The sequence below is a fragment of the Octopus bimaculoides genome, chromosome 13 (assembly GCF_046866305.1).
Source record: "Octopus bimaculoides isolate indiv1 chromosome 13, ASM4686630v1, whole genome shotgun sequence".
In the NCBI taxonomy this organism is placed as follows: domain Eukaryota; kingdom Metazoa; phylum Mollusca; class Cephalopoda; order Octopoda; family Octopodidae; genus Octopus; species Octopus bimaculoides.
In genome coordinates, this window is record NC_142940.1 from 18,047,375 (window position 1) to 18,070,378 (window position 23,004).

General features: G+C 33.6%; 1 protein-coding gene across 4 annotated transcripts in view; it reads right to left on the minus strand.

Annotated features, from left to right (window-relative positions):
* Positions 1–5,580: 5,580 nt before the first annotated feature.
* The window catches only part of LOC106879251 (polyphosphatidylinositol phosphatase SYNJ1), a 152,289-nt gene continuing 134,865 nt past the window's right edge, over positions 5,581–23,004 (minus strand). For 3 of the 4 annotated variants that reach the window (XM_089361550.1, XM_089361549.1, XM_089361547.1), the window contains exons 25-27: positions 22,344–22,458; positions 21,486–21,569; positions 5,581–15,873 (exon numbers count right to left, since the gene is read on the minus strand). In XM_089361550.1, the coding sequence (XP_089217676.1) occupies positions 15,236–15,873; positions 21,486–21,569; positions 22,344–22,458 (837 nt within the window). In that variant the 3' untranslated portion in view covers positions 5,581–15,235. The remainder of the gene's footprint in view (positions 15,874–21,485; positions 21,570–22,343; positions 22,459–23,004) is intronic. The other variant, XM_089361548.1, reaches the window with a different exon arrangement.

A 23,004-nucleotide genomic window follows, 5' to 3' on the forward strand; every position in this document is an offset into this window, starting at 1 on the left:
TATTATTATTACTGTTATTCTTTTCTACTCTAGGTATAAGGCCTGAAGTTTTGGGAGAAGGGGCCAGTTGGTTAGACTGACCCCAGTACACAACAGATACTTAATTTATCGACCCTGAAAGGATGAAAGATAAAATTGACCTTGGCGGAATTTGAACTCAGAACATAAAGACAGACGAAATACAGCTAAGCATTTCACCTGATGTGCTAATGTTTCTGCCGGCTTGCCTTCTTTTATTATTATTATTATTATTAAGGTGGTGAGCTGGCAGAATAGTTTGCACATTGGGCGAAATGCTTAGCCGTATTTTGTCTGCCTTTATGCTCTGAGTTCAAATTCTGCCAAGGTTGACTTTGCCTGTCATCCTTTTGGGGTTGATAAATTAAGTACCAGTGAAACACTGGGATCGACGAAATTGATCAGCCCCCTCCTTCTGCCTATAGTAGAAAGGATTATTATTATTATTATTATTATTGAAGATGACTGAAAAAGCATCCAAGCTGCACTTTTGAGCTATCAGTCAATCATCACACACACACATACACACCGATTTTCTCTAATAAAATTCTGGAGACATATTAAAAATAATATTTAATCATAAGCACTTATTTAGAGTTATTCTGCCGAGGTTCACTTTGCCTTTCATCCTTTCAGTCTCAATAAAATAAGTACCAGTTGAGTACTGGGGCTGATGTAACACAAAATTGCTAGCCTTGTGCCAAAATTTGAAATCAATACTATTATTAGTGTTAACAATAATGGTGACGACATCATAGTTATTATTAACCCTTTAGCATTTAAACCGGTCATATCCAGCCCAAATATTCTACCTGTTTTAAATTCAAACTGGCCATATCTAGCCTCTCACACCTACCCTATAATGTCATTCTAAAAATAAACAATCACATTACTGAAACCTCAAAGCTGTAAGATAATGCATTATTAATACAAAATGATATGAATGAATAAGTATAGCATTTTACAGAGTAATCTGAACACTTAAGTTTAAAAAATTGTTATGTATTTTCTTAGTGATATTAGATTTATGTTATATCATACAACATGTGGCGTTCATAATCCAAATCAGGTGTTTTATCCAAGCAATAACTTTAAGTCTATGATTCAACAAGTGGCTAAAGACCAACTTAGTACAGAATGCCATGTGAAGGATTAAAAATGATCCAAGGATCCTTATGATATAAAGGATAACAGATTAACAGAGATTACACATTTTGATCGTACCATTGTTCAAAATAATATTTAACTGCTGTCTTGGATTTCAAATACAGGAATGATTATAAGTTAAGAAGCTCGCTTTGCAACCATGTGGTTTTGGGTTCAGTTCCACAGCATAGCACCTTGGTCAAGTGTCTTCAACTAGGACAATAGATGTCCTGTGAGTGAATTTGGTAGATGGAAACTGTACAAAAGCATTTATCTATTTATCTATATAATAAAATGGAAAATGTTTTGGTAACATGTGCAATGGGGAATAAATAATATCAAAAGATTTCAAATTTCCTTGTTAATTCTCAATTTTGATATGTATTTTGAACTAACATACAGCAGCAACTGAGACTACATATTGGATTATAATAACGGAATAAGCAAATATGCTTCAAGAAGAAACAATTGGGATTTACCCTAACTACCTACATAATTATATATATGTGTATATGTGTGTGTGTGTTTGCGTTTGTTCCTCCACTGTTTGACAATTGGTGTTTTTATGTTCCCAGAAGTTAGCAGTAAAGCAAAAGAAACTAATAGGGTAAGCAACAGATTTAATAAGTACTGGGCTTGATTTGTTCAACTAAATCCTACGAAGTAATGAGTGCCCCAGCATGGCCGCAGTCCAATGACTGAAACGAGTAAAGGAAAGAAAGGAACATGTTATTTTAGATTTATATTGATACTGTCATAGAAAAATAAAGAGGAGTTGTAGCATTTAAACCTTTAGCATTTACACTGGCCATATCAGAGCTGAATAGTCTACCAGTTCTATGGTTAAAATGGCTAGATCCTATCTCTCACACCATTTACCCCACAAAGTTATTCTAAAAATAAACGATCACATTGAAATAACCAAGCTATGAGATAATGCATAATTAATTCAAAAACAATGTAAATAAATAAGTATTACATATGACAGAGTAATCTGAATGCTAAAGGGTCAAAACATATCAAATGTTACTGGTTTCTATTATTGGGACAAAATTAAACATTTTGGGAAGAGAACATAGTTGATTAAAATGACTGACTGGTACATTGTTTTATCAATCCAGGAAGAGGGAAAGGGTAAGTTGATCTCAGTGGTATTTGAAATCATGTGCCTCATGATAGTAAAACTATATAAGTGCTGCAGTAGTTTTAACTAGAACTTGCAAAATCTATTGCTCAGGTTGAAACACTGAAGCAGTAATTCTCAAGTATTATGACAACTGATTAAGCAAATATAATGAGTATAATACCTTTCATGTAGTGTATAATGATTTATGTTGGCTTAACCCTTTTGTTACCATATTCCTATTAAGATACACTGTCCTTGTTTCAATTAATTTGAGGGTTCCAGTTGATCCGATCAACGGAACAGCCTGCTAGTGAAATTAATGTGCAAGTGGCTGAGCACTCCACAGACACGTGTACCCTTAACGTAGTTCTCGGGGATATTCAGCGTGACACAGTGTGACAAGGCTGACCCTTTGAATTACAGGCACAACAGAAACAGGAAGTAAGAGTGAGAGAAAGTTGTGAAAGAGTACAGCAGGGTTCACCACCATCCCCTGCCAGAGGCTCGTGGAGCTTTAGGTGTTTTCGCTCAATAAATACTAACAACGCCCAGTCTGGGAATTGAAACTGCGATCCTATGATCGCGAATCCGCTGCCCTAATCACTGGGCCATTGTGCCTCCACTGAAAATAATGAAGACTTAAGTAAAATGAGTGTTGTTATTAAGCCAGTGTTTGGACCATACATTAACATAAAATCTTGACTGGAAGGTTTTAATTTAGTTCATTTTAGGAGTAGTCTTGGGTGGTCTGGTATCAAAAGGGTTAAGGCAGGTCAATAGTGGAGTCCATTAATATACTTGGTATTTATTCTATCAAACCAACAGACATTAAAAGTAAATCAGCATTCTTGTGATTTGAACTGAGAACAGAAGAATGGAACTAAAAACTGAAAGCCATTTAATTTGGTAGTCTACAGTTTCAATCATGCCAATGCTTTATTCTTTATTTTTGCTTTTGTTATTGTAAATTTAAAAGCTTCTTTTGGTTGTGGCAAAATAAATCATCAATATCATTAGAGGCACTAAATTGACAAGCTAAGATTTAATTGGCAATTTCAGATCAAAAAGCCATCCAGATTTAATTTCATTAATTACACCATGAGAAGGTAATTCATAAATTTTTAATGATCATCCTAATTATTTCCCATGTATTTACGAATAGTGTAAGTCCTGCAATTAAATAGTATTTAACTTAATCATGCATAAGTACTACCGTGTTTGCTTATAGGACAACTGATATTATATTATACTACACTGTATATATATATATTATCTTTTACTTGTTTCAACTGTGGCTATACTGGGGCACTACCTTAAAGAGTTTTAGTTAAATGAATCAACCCCAGTACTTAATTTATCTTAAGGCCTGGTAATTAGTTTATCAGCTTCTTTTGCTGAACTGCTAAATAATGGGGGATGTACACAAACCAACACTGGTTGTCAAGTGGTGGTGGTGGACAAACATAGAAACAGACACACACACAATGGGCTTCTTTCAGTTTCTACCTACCAAATCTACTCAAAAACCTTTGGTTGCCCAATGGCCACAGTAGATGACACTTGCCCATGGTGTCATGCTTAAGACCAAACCTGGAACCATGTGGCTTTTTTGAAGATCATCACAAATACTTAATTTCTTTGGTTTTTTTTTAGTTGATTTAAAGAAGGTAACTAACCCAAGCAATAAAACTAGGGACTTAGTTTGCCAGAATCCTACCTCTGTGGTGTTTACTATTATATCAAATATTATTGAGCTCTTGCTCATGCAAAATATTATAGATCTATAAAGAAAAAGTAGATATGAAATATTATGTGACAGTTATACATATTTTCAATGTAGGAGTCAAGGTGAGGCTTATAACCTACTGAAGTACCACAAAAGACTTTGTCTCCAAATCATGTATCCATGGCAAAATTGGCTGATAGAACCCTTTCCCCCTTCAAAATTATATTCATAGTAAGAACTAAATCCAACACTACAAGCTAATGAAACGTCAATTTTAAGGTGTTGTCAATGCTTACAGTACATTATTCTTATTTTTCATCATCACCATCATGATTTAACACCTGATTTCCATGCTGGCATGGGTTACACGGTTTGACTAGAACTGGTAAGTTGGAGAGCTGCACCAGGCTCTAATCTGTTTTGGCTTGGTTTCTATGGCTGGACACCCTTCCTAATGCCAACCACTTCAAAGAGTGTATTGGGTGTCTTTTATGTGTCACTGGCACAGGTGCCATTTATGTGTCATCAGCATGGTGCATGTCAACAAAAGCCACATCCAGAGGTTATCAGTAATGTAAGCAAAGTAAAATAGCTACAACTATGAGTCCAGACTCAGCTAGTTGCAGTTTATATAAGTTGGCCAGAAAGTTCTACTCAATGGAAAGTTGTTATATATTACAAAATACTGAATGAAATCAGTGAAGATAAGAGTTATTTGAGAGGAAAGATGAAATATTGTCAATGCTATGAACTGAATTTGAAGGCAAAAAAATGTTTAACCTAAAATGGCTGACAATGTAGAACATATAACTGTCAGAATTACATAAATGATTATCAAAACTTACTATAAATAATAATTTGTTAGAGGTGATTGGTACAAAAATAAGAAAGCAATTTTGAGAAGTATTTCTTGTCTACACAACACACATACATACACCCAGATATATATATTATTCATTTAAAATATAGAGATGCCTATAATAGGACATCTAACCCGCCAGAAAGAGCAGCCAAAAAACTCTATACCACAATTAGGGATAATTTCGAAAGGGAATGAAAAATAAAAACATTTACCAATCTATTTTCCGTTTCTGTTTTTATTTTTCATTCCTTTTCGAAATTATCCTTAATTGTAGTATAGAGTTTTTGGCTGCTCTTTCTGGTGGGTTAGATGTCCTATTATAGGCATCTCTGTATTTTAAATGAATAATACATAGTTTATTGACTAATTTTTTCTTCTCGCTAGACCACTGGTAGTAAATAAAATTTCTAAAATTTTTTTGCTACCCTGTGATTTATTAATATATATATATATATATATATATATATATATATATATATACACACATACACATACATGTGTGTGTGTGTATACATAAAACAGTTGTCTTTCATTACAAGTTACATGCTGTTGTGAAATGTGAAATTTGTCACATAAATGTGTGTAATGCTTTAAATGTAATATCGGCCATAGAGCACATGCATCAGCTCCGACAGTCAGATAAAACAGATGACAACAGGGATGACATCACACTTGAAGTACCGAATAAAGCCTTTGAAAATATTTTTTTATCTACACAACAATTTATTCATCAATTTCTTTTCTTTTTTTAAAATTTTTATCCAATGGACTCATGAGCAACTGATACAAATGCTGCTGCTACTATTACAACTATTGCAGATGAACAGAGAACCTTCATTATGGTAAGCTCTACAACGTTGTTATGGGGGTCATTCTGCTTGGTTTTTATGCTGCCAGCAGATGTTATATCTTTCGTATGAAAGTGAAGGAATAAACACACATAAATATAAATTAACACAAACAGATAAAATCTTCCTGGTAACTCCCACCATAAAATAATGGATAAAATTTTACACCCAAAATTATTTAATGCTATTCCATCTGATTTGCAAAATCAGATGAAGCGATCACATTGGTATTGCACTTTTTAAAATATATTTCTACAAACATCTGTGAACATATTCCATCATGTAATACTTTCACTGATAGCATTAACTCACATGGAATCTAAATTAAAAAGAAACAAAAAAAAAAAAAAATGTTTTCGTCAAGTAATTATTGGTAACTCATATGCAACAAAACATCAGAATCCTCTGTAAACTTTATATTGCCTTGACATTTTAAATACATTTATGACATATAGCAGCCTTCCAGAAGAGAAAGCAATATTGCTGATGCTTTTATCAGAATCGGCCAGATTTTACATATTTTTCTATTCTTCAAATTCATACACATCTTTGCAACCTTGGCTGCCATCAATTTTGTCAATATGTACAACTGCAGATATGTAAAGATTGTACCTCTGTTAAACCAGTTTCACCCCAGCCCCAATTTGCTAAAGTAATAAGTTTTTATTCAACCACAGGAAATATTATCAATTGACTTTATGGGGCCAAAAGAAAAGTACAAAAAAATAAGTACATTTTGGCAGATGGAAACTGAAAGAAGCCTGGTGCATGTGTGTCTTTATGCTTGTCCTATGCCACCATTCAACAGCTCGGTGTTGGTTAGTTTATACCCCTATAATCTAGAGGTTCAGCAAAAAGAGACCAATAGAATAAGTAACGGACTTACTGTAAGTACTGGGTTTGATTTGTTTGGCTGAGCCCTTCAAAGATAGTGCCCCAGCATAGCCACGGTCCAATGGCTGAAACAAGTAAAAGATAAACAAGGGAATAAATCATAACTCCAGTACTCGACAGAATGCACATGAGAATAGCCAATGAGAGTGACGTAATAGTGCATTGTGAAAGACTATACAATTAACCTTGATGACTGCAAATCTCTATATAGTCAAGTGAGAGGTAGCACTTCTGGAAACCTTACATGTACTGAGATCACTTTGATTGACAGCAACTAACTGCACACCACATGAATGAATCTTTCTTTACTCAAAACTTAGAAATGATAAAACTAAATCTGTCTGGGTGGAGACTGGTGTTATTGTTTTCTTGTAATATGTTCAACAATTTAAAATAGATATTTTGTTGAAGTTCAGTTGGTGAACACCGAATGGAAGTTAAGAAGTCAGTCTAAAATGATGAGATATTGCATCTTGCCCTGCTAAAACTTATGATGAAGATGATGAATTATGAGAAAACTTAAAAAAAAAAAAAATCGGAAGAGAAAAATAGTTCTTTTGATGAATATACTCACCATAATTCTTTCTAATATTTATGATCAACCACAATTGGATACTGAAATTATAATGTTTTATGTTGAAACCACCATAGTGTGCATAATCATTAAAAAATGCATCTTTAAGCTATGGAAAATGTTATTAAATATGTAATAGGTTATGGGTATATGAGTGTAATGTTTAAAGATACTATCGGTCAGTCACAGTGAAAATGCATCAGCTTGACAATCAAATAAAAATTGGCAACAGGAAATGTGGCAGATTCAAATCACTAAATGAAAATTTTGGAAGAATCTCTTCTTTACACAACACACATACTACATATTGGTTTTGAATTTTGGCACAAGACCAGAAATTTTGGGAGAGGAGAGGGGATAAGTCAATTACACGGACCTCAGTGTTTAACTGGTACTTATTTTATCAAACCCGAAAGGATGAAAGGCAAAGTAGACCTCAGTGGAATTTGAACTCAGAACGTGAAAACGGATGAAATGGTGTGAAGAATTTGCCCTACATGTTAACAATTCTGCTAGCTTGCTGTCTTCACACACACTGCATATTCTTTTATTTATTTCAGTCATTTGACTGCAGCCATGCTGGAGCACCACTTTTAGTCGAACAAATCAACCCCAGGATTTATTCTTTGTTAGCCTAGTACTACATATTCTATCGATCTCTTTTGCCAAACCGCTAAGTTACAGGGATGTAAACACACCAACATTGGTTGTCAAGCAATGGTGGGGGGACAAACACACAAACATATATGTGTGTATATAAATATATATATATATATATATATATATATATACGACGAGCTTCTTTCAGTTCTGTCTACCAAATTCACTCACAAAGCTTTGGTCAGCCTGAGGCTATAGTAGAAAACATTTGCCCAAGGTGCCACGCAGTGGGACTGAACCTGGAACCATGTGGTTGGGAAGAAAGCTTCTTACCATACAGCCATGCCTGTGCCAATACATACATATATACAATTATCCCTCATTACAATAACAATTCTCACAGCATGCACTCTACATTTGACCTTCTCATTACAGTTAAGTTAAGCAATACATATTATACAGGGCGTCCCAGAATTAACTATCTCTTTCAATGAAATTAGGCAAATTAAAAAAAAAAAAAACTGTCAGAATTTTATGTTTATTACTTAATTATGGTATCAAAACAAATAGATTTATAAATCTTATGTCAAAGCCTTATTGAAAATTTTCAATATGTGTTCCATCTTCATCTCTGCAAATTTCAAATCTATCCTTAGCTTTCTGAAACACATTTTGAAGCATTTCAAGAGTTATCTCCTGCCCTGCTAACTGAATGTGTTCTTTAAGCTCAGCTGAACTATTGTTCCATCCTGGGGATGGAAGTAGAGAAAATGATTGCGGCCAAATTGAAAAAAAAAGTTGTCATGGACAAATAAGTAGGATCCAACAGGAATGAAAATAAATTATAAATGATAAAATTATAAACAAAATAAAAAAAACTTATACACCTTTAACACATATTAAACATGGTAAGCATAAATGAAAGTGAGTTTTAAAAAAAAAAATTGTCTGATTTCACTGGAATAGATAATTGATTCTGGTATACCCTGTATATAACCATCTCCCATTACAATAACGATTCACACAGCAAGCTTTCTACATCTGAGGTTCTTGATAAAGCCAGTTACACAGAACAATATATCCAAACATCCCTCATTACAATAACATAACCCACATAATACATGTCATATACTGGACTTCCGTTATACAATAAAAAACTTTCATAACAAGCAAAATGCTTAAAACACAGTATGAAAGCAATAGCATAAACTATCATCTTCAAAAATAACAACAAAAGAACAAAATGTAAGGCAGTAGAACACATGGTAATACATGGAAATATTCAATAAAAATGATAATTCTTTCTAATTTTGGCATGGGGCTTGGGGAGTTGATTACATTGACCTGGGGCTCAACTGGTACTTAATTTATTGACCCTGAAAGTATGAAAGGCAAAGCGGACCTTGGCAGAATTTGAACTCAGAATGTAAAGATGGATGGAATGCCACTAAGCATTTTCCTCAGCATGTTAATGATTCTGCCAGCTTGCCACATTTGGAAATATTCAATAATGATAATTCTCTCTAATTTTGGTACAAGGCCAGTAATTTTGTTGCATGTGGTGGTGGTGGTGGGGGTCAAACTAGTCCTTATTTTATTTAAACTGAAAGGACAAAAGGCAAAGTTAACCTGGGCAGCATTTGGATTCAAAATCTAAAGAACTAGAAGAAATGGTGCTAAACATTTTGCCTGGCACAGTTACAGTAACACTGCCAGCTTGCTACCTTACTGTATCCCTCTCTTTTCAGGATAGTTGGGTGTAATTTGAGTAGCATTTGGGTGCTATTACTAGATGGTTGAGTGATCAGAGCGAGATTTTTTTAGCTCAATCCAAATATGTATTGTTTCTTGCATAGTCATGTAACCTACAAGTAATAATTTCTTTTTTCTTTCTACTATAAGTACAGGGCCTGAAATTCTTGGGGAGGGGGCTAGTTAACAATATCGACCTCAGGGCATAACTGGTATTCATTTTATTGACTGCAAAAGAGCAAAAGGCAAAGTAAACTCTGGAATATAATTTGTTGGAAGAAATACCACTAAGCATTTTGTTCAACATACAAATGATTCTGCCATCTATGAGTAATAATTAAATAATGAGTTTGTTTCATTGGATGTATAGTAAAATAATTCAATGAATTCTTGTACATTTCTTGTATTTATTTAACATGCTCGAACATTTTTTGAGATTTTAGATTTTTCATTTATGAGTTTCCTATTCTGTTCGTAACGAGATTTAGAAATAAATTTAACTAGAAAAAAACTAAGGGAAATACTATCAAAAAGAATTATCAAGGAAAAGAAGGAAGATATTGTATGTTTATAAATATATATGCTGGCCTGTAAGGTGCATATTTCCCCCTCTCCATCTAAAATGCTCCTGAAAATCAGTTGACACCTTATAAAATACAAGATCAAGGATTGTGTTGCCAACAGTTCAAAATAGGGCAGCCAAAATTGATGTGGGTTTTATATTTTTGTGTGTGTCTTGCAAGCTGTGAAATGTATGAGACATATATGGGAAGCAAAAATAAAAATGATTTTATTTTGTTTTCAACAATATCTGATTAAAAATAAAATTATTGCAATTATTCATTCATTTTACTTGGAAATTTATAGTGGCCAACAGGAATTTGCTCTAGCAAGCTATAATGTCTTTCTTGCTTCTTAGGTGTGCATGGGGCCTGATTGAGACTCTGTCCCCCCACCCCAATGTTCAGATAAATGTTTTGAATCTGGAATGTATTATATGTTTTACAAGAATGAAAAGAAAAGAAAACAGTCAAAAAATCTATCAAATTTTCACATGCGAAATGACATATATATATATATATATATATATATATATATATATATATATATTCACATATATATATGAGTGTGTGTGTGTGTGTGTGTGTGTGTGTGTGTGTGTGTGTATGTATTTATTTATGTATGTATGTATGTATATATATATATATATATATATATATATATATATATATATATACATACAAAAAAAAACAACATAATTCTTCCTGCTACATAGTCCTTTCAGTTAGTTAATAATATATTCAGGAGAACTTGTTTCTGAAATGCCAAACAGTAACAATTTACAATTTGCACAGATCTGTAAAGGTTAAGTGACCGTCTTTGTACTGTAATGTTTGCATACAAGGAAAACAATACATAATGATATGTATGTATGTGTGTGTGTGTGAGCACCAGCCTATAACTGCATCAATATGTGAATGTATTTGTAAAAACAATCTTAGCATGGGAAAATGAATTAATAACAGTAACATATATAATATTGCACTTATGTTCAAACACAGTAAATATTTAACATTTTGTGTATGTTCCAAGAATAGTCAGTAAAAAGAAATGCCAAGAGAAACATGATGGTATATGTTGATATATGTAATAGATTTAGTGTTAAAAAGGAACAAAAAAATCTAACAGTTTTGGAATTTTGGACAACAGTTTGTCAATAACAATTAACAGGTAAAAAAAGAAAAGAAAAAGTGAAAACCCCAAACATTACAAATTATATGTTAACACCTCTTCTGAAAACTTAGTTGCATCAACCACAGTTTAAAATTATAAAGGTATCTGAAACTCAGATTAGATAGGAAAAAAAAAAGGGGTTTCTTTAATTTTTCTTGATCCAACTTTTTCATAATTTCACATTTTCTTTGTAAGGAATAAAAAAAAAAACAAAAACAAAACAACATCAACACAAACTAATTACAAAACGAAATGTTTGAGGAAGTCTGTAAGGTTTGCTTTTTACAATAAGGCTCTATAGTTTAGTTACACAATTGTCTCTATGTTAAACTTTATAAATACATGAAAGAGGTACCTTCTAAAATGGAAATGAGAAATATTCTAAAAGGATGGGAGAAATGTTTTATTATTTGCAAACCAAAAACATACAACAAAAACATCACCTTTAGATTGAACACTAACCTTAACTCAAGCCATAAAAAAACTTGATTTTATTTTACAGTTTGTTACTTTTTCTTTCATATATTGGATAGTATATCTACTCACCTGCTATCTTCATCTCTTTTCCTCTACTCCAATATTAGAGCAGCAAGAAAACATATTGCTTTTTTGTTTGTTTAGCTGTAGCAAAGTTGATCCAATTAGAACGATGAGCCCTCTGAAGAAACCTATTAGAGTAAAAGGATATTGCATCTTCATGCATGGGAAAGACAGAGTTCCATAAGCTGCAGTGAAGATAGTCAATCTAAGGGAGCAACTGGTCTAAATTAAAGCTGATACAGAGAGGCCAAGGCCCACTGTCTTGCATAACAATCACTCTGCTAATAGTGGTACGATAAATATAACCAGTGATTGGCTATAGGGTGAGCACAAGTCATAAAATCACAACCAGTTAACTATGAAGCACAATACAATGATTTGTAATACTAAAAGTGTTAAGAGGATTGACATGTTTCATATTGGTACTGTGGTGTCAAATATGAGCACTCTTAACCATCATGAAGCAAACTCACCATCAACAGTAACAACTTTTTTCTTTTCAGATTATTTTCTAGTCTGCTCTTATCATCAATAGCAGATTCAAAGGCAAAGGAGTTGCACTGGGAAGGGGGAAATTATAGAGGTATGAATGACAAGATCTTGACAGAAGTTCAGAGAGTTTGAGCAGTTTTGATTGGAAACAATGCAAAGAACCACAGATGCTAAATTTCTAATGAGGCAACAACAAAAGAATTTAAGGTAAGAACTACCCTACATCACATCTGCTGCGAAGAGAAGGCTTTTGATAAAATTCCACATGCTGCTAGGCACTAAGTAAACTAAAAGTAGAGGAATGGCTTGCAAGAACTATGTTAGTTATGTACTACTAGCAAGAAATTTAATGTACAAATAGGTGACTACCAAAGGTCTGTCTTAAGGACTCTATTACTCCTTATAATCCTTGATGCTATAAGACAGGAGTTAAGGATTTATTTTCATTGGATGTTTTTGTATGTTGAGAACCACATTCTTACAGCCAAATCTGTCAAAGAGTTGCATAAAAAGAGCCAAAACAAAACGAATATCAAAATATTAAATAGTTTAAAAAATCACAATGTTATAAGAGGAATGGTTTTGATTGATATGTAGTGATGAACTTGATAATTTGCATTAAATGCAAGCAACAAATAGAGACACAAATGATGTAATAGGATCTCTGATAGGTTGACATAGAAGTAGAACTTCAAAGTAATTAGCAGTAGAAGTATTCATGAAATGATATTGTCTATGAACTGCTCAGAGAGCTCAAGAGATGTAACTGATAGGTTTTCTTTCCCAGTTGGTCTCTAATTAGAGGATATTTTCAAAGTTGGATATGCATAATGTTAGCCAGTATGACAGGTTAAGCATAAATGTGTTGAGACATCAAGTGGGTACTAAAGACTTCAGCTGTAGAAAGCTGGAGGAGTGGATGCACTTCTATAGCCTTGTGAAATAAACGACAATTAAGGAATGGGTGAAACAATGCCAAGTGCTGATGGCAAGGAATACTTGTAGTGAAACAAGTTGATGGAAGAAATAATGAGGTCAGGTTTTTGGATACAGGGTTTCACAGAAGAGATGATATAAGACTTAAATGATTGGCAATAATGCTACATGGCAGGATTTTTCAAGATCCTTCCTGTCATACAGCATTGAAAAGTGGGTGTTAAAATATTGTTGTTGCTGTTGTTGTTGATAATGATGATGACTGTAATGGTGATATGTGATAAAATGAGGAGGGAAGTAAAAAGTAAAATCTATATTGTGTGAAGTAATTAAAACAAATGAAAACAAATTTGAAGACGATTCAAAGTGATCATATTTGTAGAAACTGTTATGTCTACATTGTTTATCCATAATTTAAATATTTAATTGATATGTAACATATAATTAAAGAAAGCATAGCTACCTTGCTTCAAGGAAGTAGCCAAAAAACTTCATTTTAGACTTTAAGAATGTAAAGTGTGTGTGAATATATATATATATATATATATATATATATATATATATATATATTTGCTTTGCAAGATTTTTGATGTGAAATTGTGTGTTGAAACAGATATTGTTGTATTTGGAGATGGTCATGGCTAAACTGGCAACATGACCATCCTCAAATACAACAATATATATATATATATATATATATATACACACACACATATTTGTACACCCACACACATATATATGTAAATTTATGGATATGGGAATCATTGAAACTTAAAAAAGAACTATACGCACTTGAACATTACTGACCATTTGTAAAATCAAATCTAAGTTTTAGATTCATGAGACAGTTAAACATTTCTTGTGAATTTTTTTTAACAGAGATATGAAAAAAAAACAAAAACAAAGAACAAAATTATACTGGGTGAAGTGCCTGTGTCTTACACAGTGTCATAAAGTCATATATGGGTTAAGTTTGTAATATTCTATAAAAGAATGGGTCTTTGCCAGTCATGCAATATCTCTGTTAAGAACTTACATTGGCACCATTCACTAGTTTAGTTTCTTTGTGTACTTAAATTACTAGACATAAATATCTAATCTGTATGAAACTGAAATCATTATCCTACTTCCTCCCTCGTTATCAAAATCATCATTAAAACAACTTAAAAATATATGTAATAAATATTTTTTTTCATAACAAGTAAAGATTAATTTTTATTTTTAAAAATTAATTTATAAAAAAAAAAAAAAATCACATTTATTAAACAATGGACCAAAATGATTCCAGTAACAACACTTCCCACCAAATTTTAACAGGAGTGGGGGAAAGTAAAATATATTGCTTACACACACACATAGACACATGCAACATGTGCACACATACACACTTGCACACAAACAATAATGTTATGGTTCTTCAGATGTTTTTCTTTGAATAATCTCTATGAAAGAATTAACCAATCTCAGCCAGTCATTTAATGAGTTTAAATAAGTTTCTGGTTAATTGAGGTATTATCAGGAGTTGGTATATTATACATATGTATATATATATATATATATATATATATATATATATATATATATATATGAGACTTTGATGATGATGATGATGTTTTAATATATGAATGGTTTAAATTTAAACATAAAACAATTGAGAATATCTTGGTTACTTTTCTCTCTCTTTGCTTTTTTTAAAATATTTTTGTAGATTATACCCCAAATTAGAACTTCTATGTATATATATATGTATGTGAGTGTATATACATTATATATAAATATATATATATATATATATATTACATATACATATATACATATACACACACACAAATGTATATGCGTTTATGTATGCAAAGGTGTGTGTGTGTGTGTGTATATATATATATATATATATATATGTATACTAATATAACACATTCAACAACAAACACACATGCACACACTTACACACACATGAAGCAACCTGTTTCTAAACACTAACACATTATTAACGACGTGGTGGTACGGGGGGTGGAGGTGGCAGAGCTCTTGCTGGAACTGGAGGAAGTGAGGAAGGAGGTCGAGAAGGAATCGGTGGAGGGTCTGATTTTGCATTCTGAACCTTTACTTGAGAAGTTGAACTAGTAGTGATAGGATTCAAAGTTGCTGTTGGCAACGGTGGGGGTGGTTGCAAAGGGCATGTTTTGAAATCATCTGACAGTGTTTTGGCATTGTTGTTGCTGTTGTTATCTTGGCCAATGTCATTTGAAGGTTGGCTGGGTTTATTCGCAGTTAGATCCCTGCGAACTGGAACCGGAGGTGGCGTTGGAAAGCTTATGTTTGATGGTTTGGGGATAACCTCTGGAACCATAGCATCCATAATATTGGTTGATGAATTCAGAGACATTGGTGGTAATGTAGTTGAATTGGTTGAAGAAGCAAGTGTCATCTTTTGGAGCATGTCATTTGTTTGCTTTTCTGTCTGGTTGGTCGATGACGTCACCGTTAGGTTTTCGACGCTAGCACTATAAGGGCGATTTAAATGAGATGCTTCGTTCGTATCTGTTTTATCATCAGGGGCATTGTAAGTTTGTAAACAACCAGTTGTTTGGCTACGGGATATGCTGGTCTGGGTTGAAGTAGCTCCTAGATGAAAAAAAATAAATAAATAAGGAATATATGAATAAATTAATAAATAATTACAAAAAACATAATATGTAATATACTGATAAAAATTTCTTAATTTGCATTCATTATACAAAATTATTCAAATACTGACTTCTTTCTAGGCACAAATATTAATTTTCAAAGAGGAAGTGATATAACCATTTAATGTAATTTCCAGTATATCACTGGTACTTATTTTATTGTGCTCTAAAGGAGAAAAGGTAAGTACCAACTGACCTTTCTGTTATGTTCTAAACTAAAGAAGTGAAAAATACCGAATCTGGTTTATCTCTTTACCATCAGTACCAATGTAATTACACAAAGATACTCAAAAATAATTAAGCATGAAAATTTGCAGCAACTCTTCAACATGGATCTGACAAAAAAAATATTTGTTAGGCAAATATGTAAAAATATTGGTAAAGAAATAGGTTCCTTTTATTTTATACAAAATTAAAAATTTTTGCTGTACATGGACAGCGGATGGCAAAATATTGTAGAGTATCAGACAAAATACTTTATAGTATTTAGTTACATTTCTTCATGGTTCTACATTCAAATCTTTCTTGGGACTAATTTCTTCTTGTATTTCTAAGGATCAATTAAAATGACCATGGTCCATTTCTAAAATATGTGGCCTTGTGCCAATGCTGGAAATTACTGTTATCGTTGGTGATTAACTCCAGCAATCCTTTGTTAATACATCTAGTATCCCAGTCAGTTCAGGTATAATAAAACTCTAACAAATCTTGTAACTACTAGATTTGCTATCACAGGGCAGACTTAGACAACTAAGACCTATGCTGACGTATCAACTAACATTGGTCAGTCCTGTCTGAGTAACACATCTTGTATCTGCAAGCAGTTTTATAGTAATACCCTTCAATAACCCCAGTCAGTCCTGTTTTAACAAACAGTAGTCCCAATCAGTCCTGTGTTAATACATCTAGCAGTCCCAGTCAATTCTGTGTTAACACACCTCTGGTGTAGAAGTAACCAATCGGATTTGTATGAGCAACTGCTGAGCCCAGCAAACCAGATATAATCCAGGCTGATGCAGAAATATCTTACATACTCTGTCATATAATGTTTCAATTAAATTGCTGTCCAAAGTTTCTCTAGAAATGTATCTGGTAATTACATACAAAATAAAAACACGATGGGACCTCAGTGTACAAAATACCATATTTATGGAATCTTGTTGTAGGAGCTTAGTAACTCAGCACAATTTGTGCTTGCCTAGATTCAATGAAATTGAATTTAGGATAAGGAAGTAGTGTTTTAACATTAATGTAGTTTTAGAAGCTATGTGGGTCAGATTAGAGAGATTATGAACTCAAGCTGAGCATTTTGACTGAATTGTGTAATTGGTTGAGTAGTGGGTATAATATATCTGTAGATACCTGCAACGATTAATGTGAACTGTTTTAGATGGTTAATAGCAAAAAGACTAAGAGTCAAAGTAAGATTATCAAAAGTAAACTAATGCTTAATTTGACTAAATTAATAAATGGTAAAATGGCAAAATCATTAGAGCAATGAATGAAATGCCTTGTGGCCTTTATTCTAGTCTCGTGTTCTGAATACAAACTCTGCCAAGGTTGATTTTGATTTTGATTCTTCTGGGAGTTAATAAATAAAACTGACATCTGGGGCTGATAAAAATATGTGTGGTACCTTAGTAGAATCCTAAGAACATTAGACAGGATGTCTTCCAGCATCTCTTTGTGTTCTGAGTTCAAATCCTGCTTTGGTCTAATTGGGTGGTAAACCTCATCGGTCATCCACTTGGTCCTTATTTTTTTTATATGTTTTAGTAAGGTGGGAAGGTAGTGTCCATGATCAGGGCCCCTGAAGCTGGTGGGTGGAGGAGAAAAGTACAAAGGTATCCTCAAACTGGAAACCTGTTCCAAATGCTTACCATTAAAGGCCAGGTGGTGTTAAACTAGGTTGACAGGTTAAGTCTACCATCCAAGGTCTTTTGGTCCCTTTAGAGGGGTTCAAATTTGCTGAAAGCATTTGGACCAAATCTCTGGTTTGAGGACCCCTCCCCACTCCTCCAGTTTCAGTGGCCCGCTAAAGACTCTAGGGAGCTGCCTTTTTCACCTGATTAAGCAATAAATAAATGAATAAAAAACTGTTGTGGTGATGAATGTTCAATGGGTGTTTGTTATTCATCTTTAGAGTTTGCTAATTGATTAATTAGTTAATGCGTACTGTGTAATCTAAGTGACACTGAAGGGTTGGATGTGATGTGCAGGCTTGGCTATGTGGATAAGAAGTTTGCTTCCCAACCACAGGGAATTCAGGTTCAATCTCACTGCATAACATCATGGGCAAGCATCTTCTACTATAGCCCTGAGCTAACCAAAGCCTTATGAATGGATTTGGTGGACACAGAAACTGAAAGAAGCTCATCGTGTGTGTGTGTGTGTGTGTGTGTGTGTGTGTGTGTGTGTGTAATAATATGAATAATATATATATATATATATATATATATATATATATATATATCACCGAATGTGGTTGATGCCAGCACCTCCTCCCAGACTTGCTCCTATGCAGGTAGCACATAAAAAACACCATTTGAGCGTGGCCATTGTCAGTACTGCCTGACTGGCCTTCGTGCCGGTGGCACATAAAAGCACTTACTACACTCTTGGAATGGTTGGTGTTAGGAAGGGCATCCAGCTGTAGAAACTCTGCCAGATCAGACTGGAGCCTGGTGCAGCCACCTGGTTCGCCAGTCCTCAGTCAAATCGTCCAACCCATGCCAGCATGGAAAGCGGACGTTAAACGATGATGATGATGATATATATATATATATATATTCATTTTTATTCATTTTCATTTTATCTAGTTTCAGCTCATGAGCTGTGGCCATGCTGGGCATATATATTTCTGTATATATATATATATATATACATATATATATACACACATACATATATATTTTGCGTTCTTGTCTTATTTTGTATTATTTATGTTATTTATATATATATGTGTGTGTGTGTGTGTGTGTGTGTATGTATATATTTCTGAGCCTGGTGTAGCCATCTGGTTGCACCAGTCCTCAGTCAAATCGTCCAACCCATGCTAGCATGGAAAGCGGACGTTAAACGATGATGATGATGGTGATGATATATATCTAATAATTAATAAATATCAGGGTAAGAAAATAATTTAAAAAATTTTTCACCACCAGTGGCCTAGCATGTAGAAAACTAGTTAATACATTAAACACATAAGAGGTGACCACCATAGGACACTTAGCATGCTAGACAGAATAGCCAAAATCCAAACCACTATTAGGGACAAATCTCGAAGGGAATGAAAAATAAAAACATTTACCATCTATCTCCTGGACCATGGTTTCTAGCTTTATGTTAGCAAATAAAATAATTTGCTAGGCAGAGCCTTCATCAACAGGTATGCCGAGATTAAACATATAAATACGAGGCAATCCAGCATGTGCCTCGTGCTTATATATTATAATTTTTCAAATCCACCATGGAAGCGCAGTTTTTTGTCAGCAGCAAATAAAATAATCCCAGCGTTTCTTCGAAATTTGCCAAAAATTATCAATAATTACTAGATATCAGGCTAAGAAAAAATTTTAGAAATATTTTACTACCACTGGCCTAGTATGTAGAAAACTAGTTAATAGACTATATATTATTCATATAAATACAGTGTACATTTAATAGTGGTTTGGATTTTGGCTATTCGTTTGGCTATTAGGGGGAAATGTGTGTGTGTGTGTGTCTTTGTCTATACATCATCATACTACAAGTGAGGTTGTTTGTTTACAGTTGTCCATGAAAAACATGTCTAGTTATGGCAAAATATTACCTTCTTTGGAATCAGATGGGGATTTGTGACAGTAAAGGTATCTGGCTGTAGAAAACCTACTTTAACAAATTTTATCTGACCCATGCAAGCATAGAAAAGTAGATATTAAATGATGATGATGATGACGTAAAAATCAGATAATGTTGAATAGAGACACTACCAAACATAGGATACAGGATATGGTCGTGTTTTGTTAGAATAATTCCCACTTAGTTCAATAGCAGATTGTTTATTGTAACAAATATTTGAGGTCACAGATGTTGGATGGAAACATTGTGCTAAAGTTTCTAGAGCAGTGATGTGTTTAAAACCAGCAAGGAAAACAACTAAATGATTGATTTATTCAATCAATCGATAAATTAGTAGATTGTCCAGCCCATGCCAGCGTGGAAAATAGACGTTAAAGGATGCTGAAGATAATGATAATAATGCATTTAGATTTCACAGTGAAAGAATCACAAAGGCTTGTCACTCTGTCAGTTAGGATGATAAATATTCCACTTGATTTGAAGACACGAGTATCCTTAACATAGTTCTCAGGGAGATTCAGCATCATCATCATCATTGTTTAATGTCCGCTTTCCATGCTAGCATAGGTTGGACGATTTGACTGAGGACTGGTGAACCAGATGGCTGCACCAGGCTCCAATCTGATCTGGCAGTTTCTACAGCTGGATGCCCTTCCTAACGCCAACCACTCCAAGAGTGTAGTGGGTGCTTTTATGTACCACCGGCACGATGGCCAGTCAGGTGGTACTGGCAACGGCCACGCTCAATGATATACAAAATGTGACAAGGCTGGCCCTTTGAACTAGATGTACTCCATCAAAGAGGAAAGAAATGATCTCATGTATTTAATTACAAGGAATCTGACAACTGATAACTTTTTCTAATCACATGTCCAGTTCTAAGAATATGTGATCAGAATATGTTGCAGTAAAGAATCTCCAGATGGATTCTTCAAGCTGAGCCATCTGGCGCAGGAGATTCAGAGGCAGATTAAGAATAAGGTGGTTGGATAATGTCCATGTAGGCCATTGTGGGATTTGATTTCAGAATACAAAGAACTGGGCTGGAACAAATACCACAAGGCATCCAATCTGACATCCTTACAGTTCCACCAAACCACCATTCGGGTTTGCTTCTTTTTTTTTTTCTTTATTGACTTCAGAAGAACGAAAGACAAAAATAAACCTCGATGGGAATTAAACTCAGAGCACAAAGAGTATGATATTCTAAAGACTCTGCCAATTTGGCATCTAAACTGGTAAATAATTCAATTAATAAAGAAATTAAACATGAAAAAAAAAAAAAAAACAGAATTAGATACAGTAAAATGTAGGCTAACATACATAATGCAGTGAGGACAAAATAATTTTTTGATTAATTGAAATTATAATGAAAAGATTAAAAAAAACCCATTAGTGTTAATGACAATTGTAGATGAAGTACAAGCATAGCTGTGTGGTTAAAAAGCTTGTTTTACAACCATGTGATTTTGGATTCAGTCCCACTGCATAACACCTTGGACAAGTGTCTTCTACTACAGTACCAGATGAACCAATGCTTTGTGAGTGAATTTAGTAGATGGAAACTATGGAAGCCTGTTGTATATATATGTATGTGTGTCTTTGTGTTTGTATTTGGCTGCAGCCACCGCCACCACTTGATAACCAGTATTAGTTAGTTTATGTCCCTGTAACTTAGCAGTTAGCAAAAGAGACTGATAGAATATGTACCAGACTTAGGAAAAAAAATCTGGGTTAGATTTATTCGACTAAAACCTCTTTTGGTAGTACCCCTGCATGGTTGCTGTTCAATTACTGAAACAAGTAAAAGATAAAAGGTAAAAAATGAGAAAGGTAAAGTCAAGAATTCTAACATTTAAACAGACTAAAAATTAATGGAGACATGCAATAAAGAGTCTGATCTTTGATTAAAATGGTGGCAACTGTGGATATGTTTTGACATTAATAGACCTCCTCAGTGAAGTCTAACATGTTTTCACAACACCAGAGAATAACTTGAAGAGGATATAGTTTTTGTGTGAAAATGATTATTTACTGATGAAGCAATTTAGAATTCTGTTGTGTTTGGGCATAGTCATTTTCTTTTTGTGCCTTATAATTTAACACACTTACCGGTAAAATTTCCATTTATTTCTTGTTTTTATTTTCCTAAAATTTTCGTTGCGTCTTGCAACCTTTACAATAGTCTTGACTATGATCGGACAGAGTCAAGACTATTGAAAAGGTTGCTAGACGCAATGAAAAGTTTAGGAAAATAAAAATAAGAAATAAGTGGAAATTTTACCGGTGAGTGTGTTAAATCATAAGGCACAAAAAGAAAATGACTCTCCCCAGACACAACAGAACATGCTTCAACACACAAACTCACATAAAGAATCTTGCAAACCAAATCCAAAAATGAAATACAATTTAGAATTGACATTGGAAAATTTCTCACTTTTGTTACACTCTCTATTTCTCCCTCTATTTGAAGGATGCACACCAAATGTGAACTGAAAAATTATTTACTTTCATCAAAGAAAACAGCAACAACAATGAAACTAAGAAAGCAAACAACTCTGTACCGACCTCCAGTAGTTGGGGTTTGGTTAGACATTAAATTGCTTAGTATTTTCTCAGCACTGCTTGCATCAGTAGCATGACAATGATGCTGTACATTGATTGGAGAACTAATACTGGAGATCTGAAAAATATAAATTGAATATAAAAAACAGTAGCAATTTTAGTCAGCTGTATTAAAAATATAAATCTAGAACAAACAGCAATACTGTTATAGAAGTGATTTTTTAAATTCTCAATCGCAGAATAATGCTAATAATATAGCCTGAACAGGATACACAGCTAGCCACCTACACTTTTCTCTGCAAAATAGGGGTAGTTTATCCTGTTCAGGCTATATTATTAGCATTATTCTGCGATTGAGAATTTAAAAAATCATTTCTTTAACTTTCTAATAGACATCTCAATGCTTCTAAAAAAGCAAACTTCATTTGTTTATTTATGTTTGTCATAATTTGAATTTAATACTGTTATAGTTGTTCCAATGTACATAGAGACTATAGAAATGATACAAGGATTATGAGAGGGTGCTGAAAAGTTCCTGGCTTTGGGTAGTAGAAAATACAGAAGGATCAGATAATTATAATTTTATTCAATATATTCCCTCTCAGATTCACACACTGCAGCAGTCTTTCAATTTTACTAAACCCTGAAAAAGATCTCAGAAAGT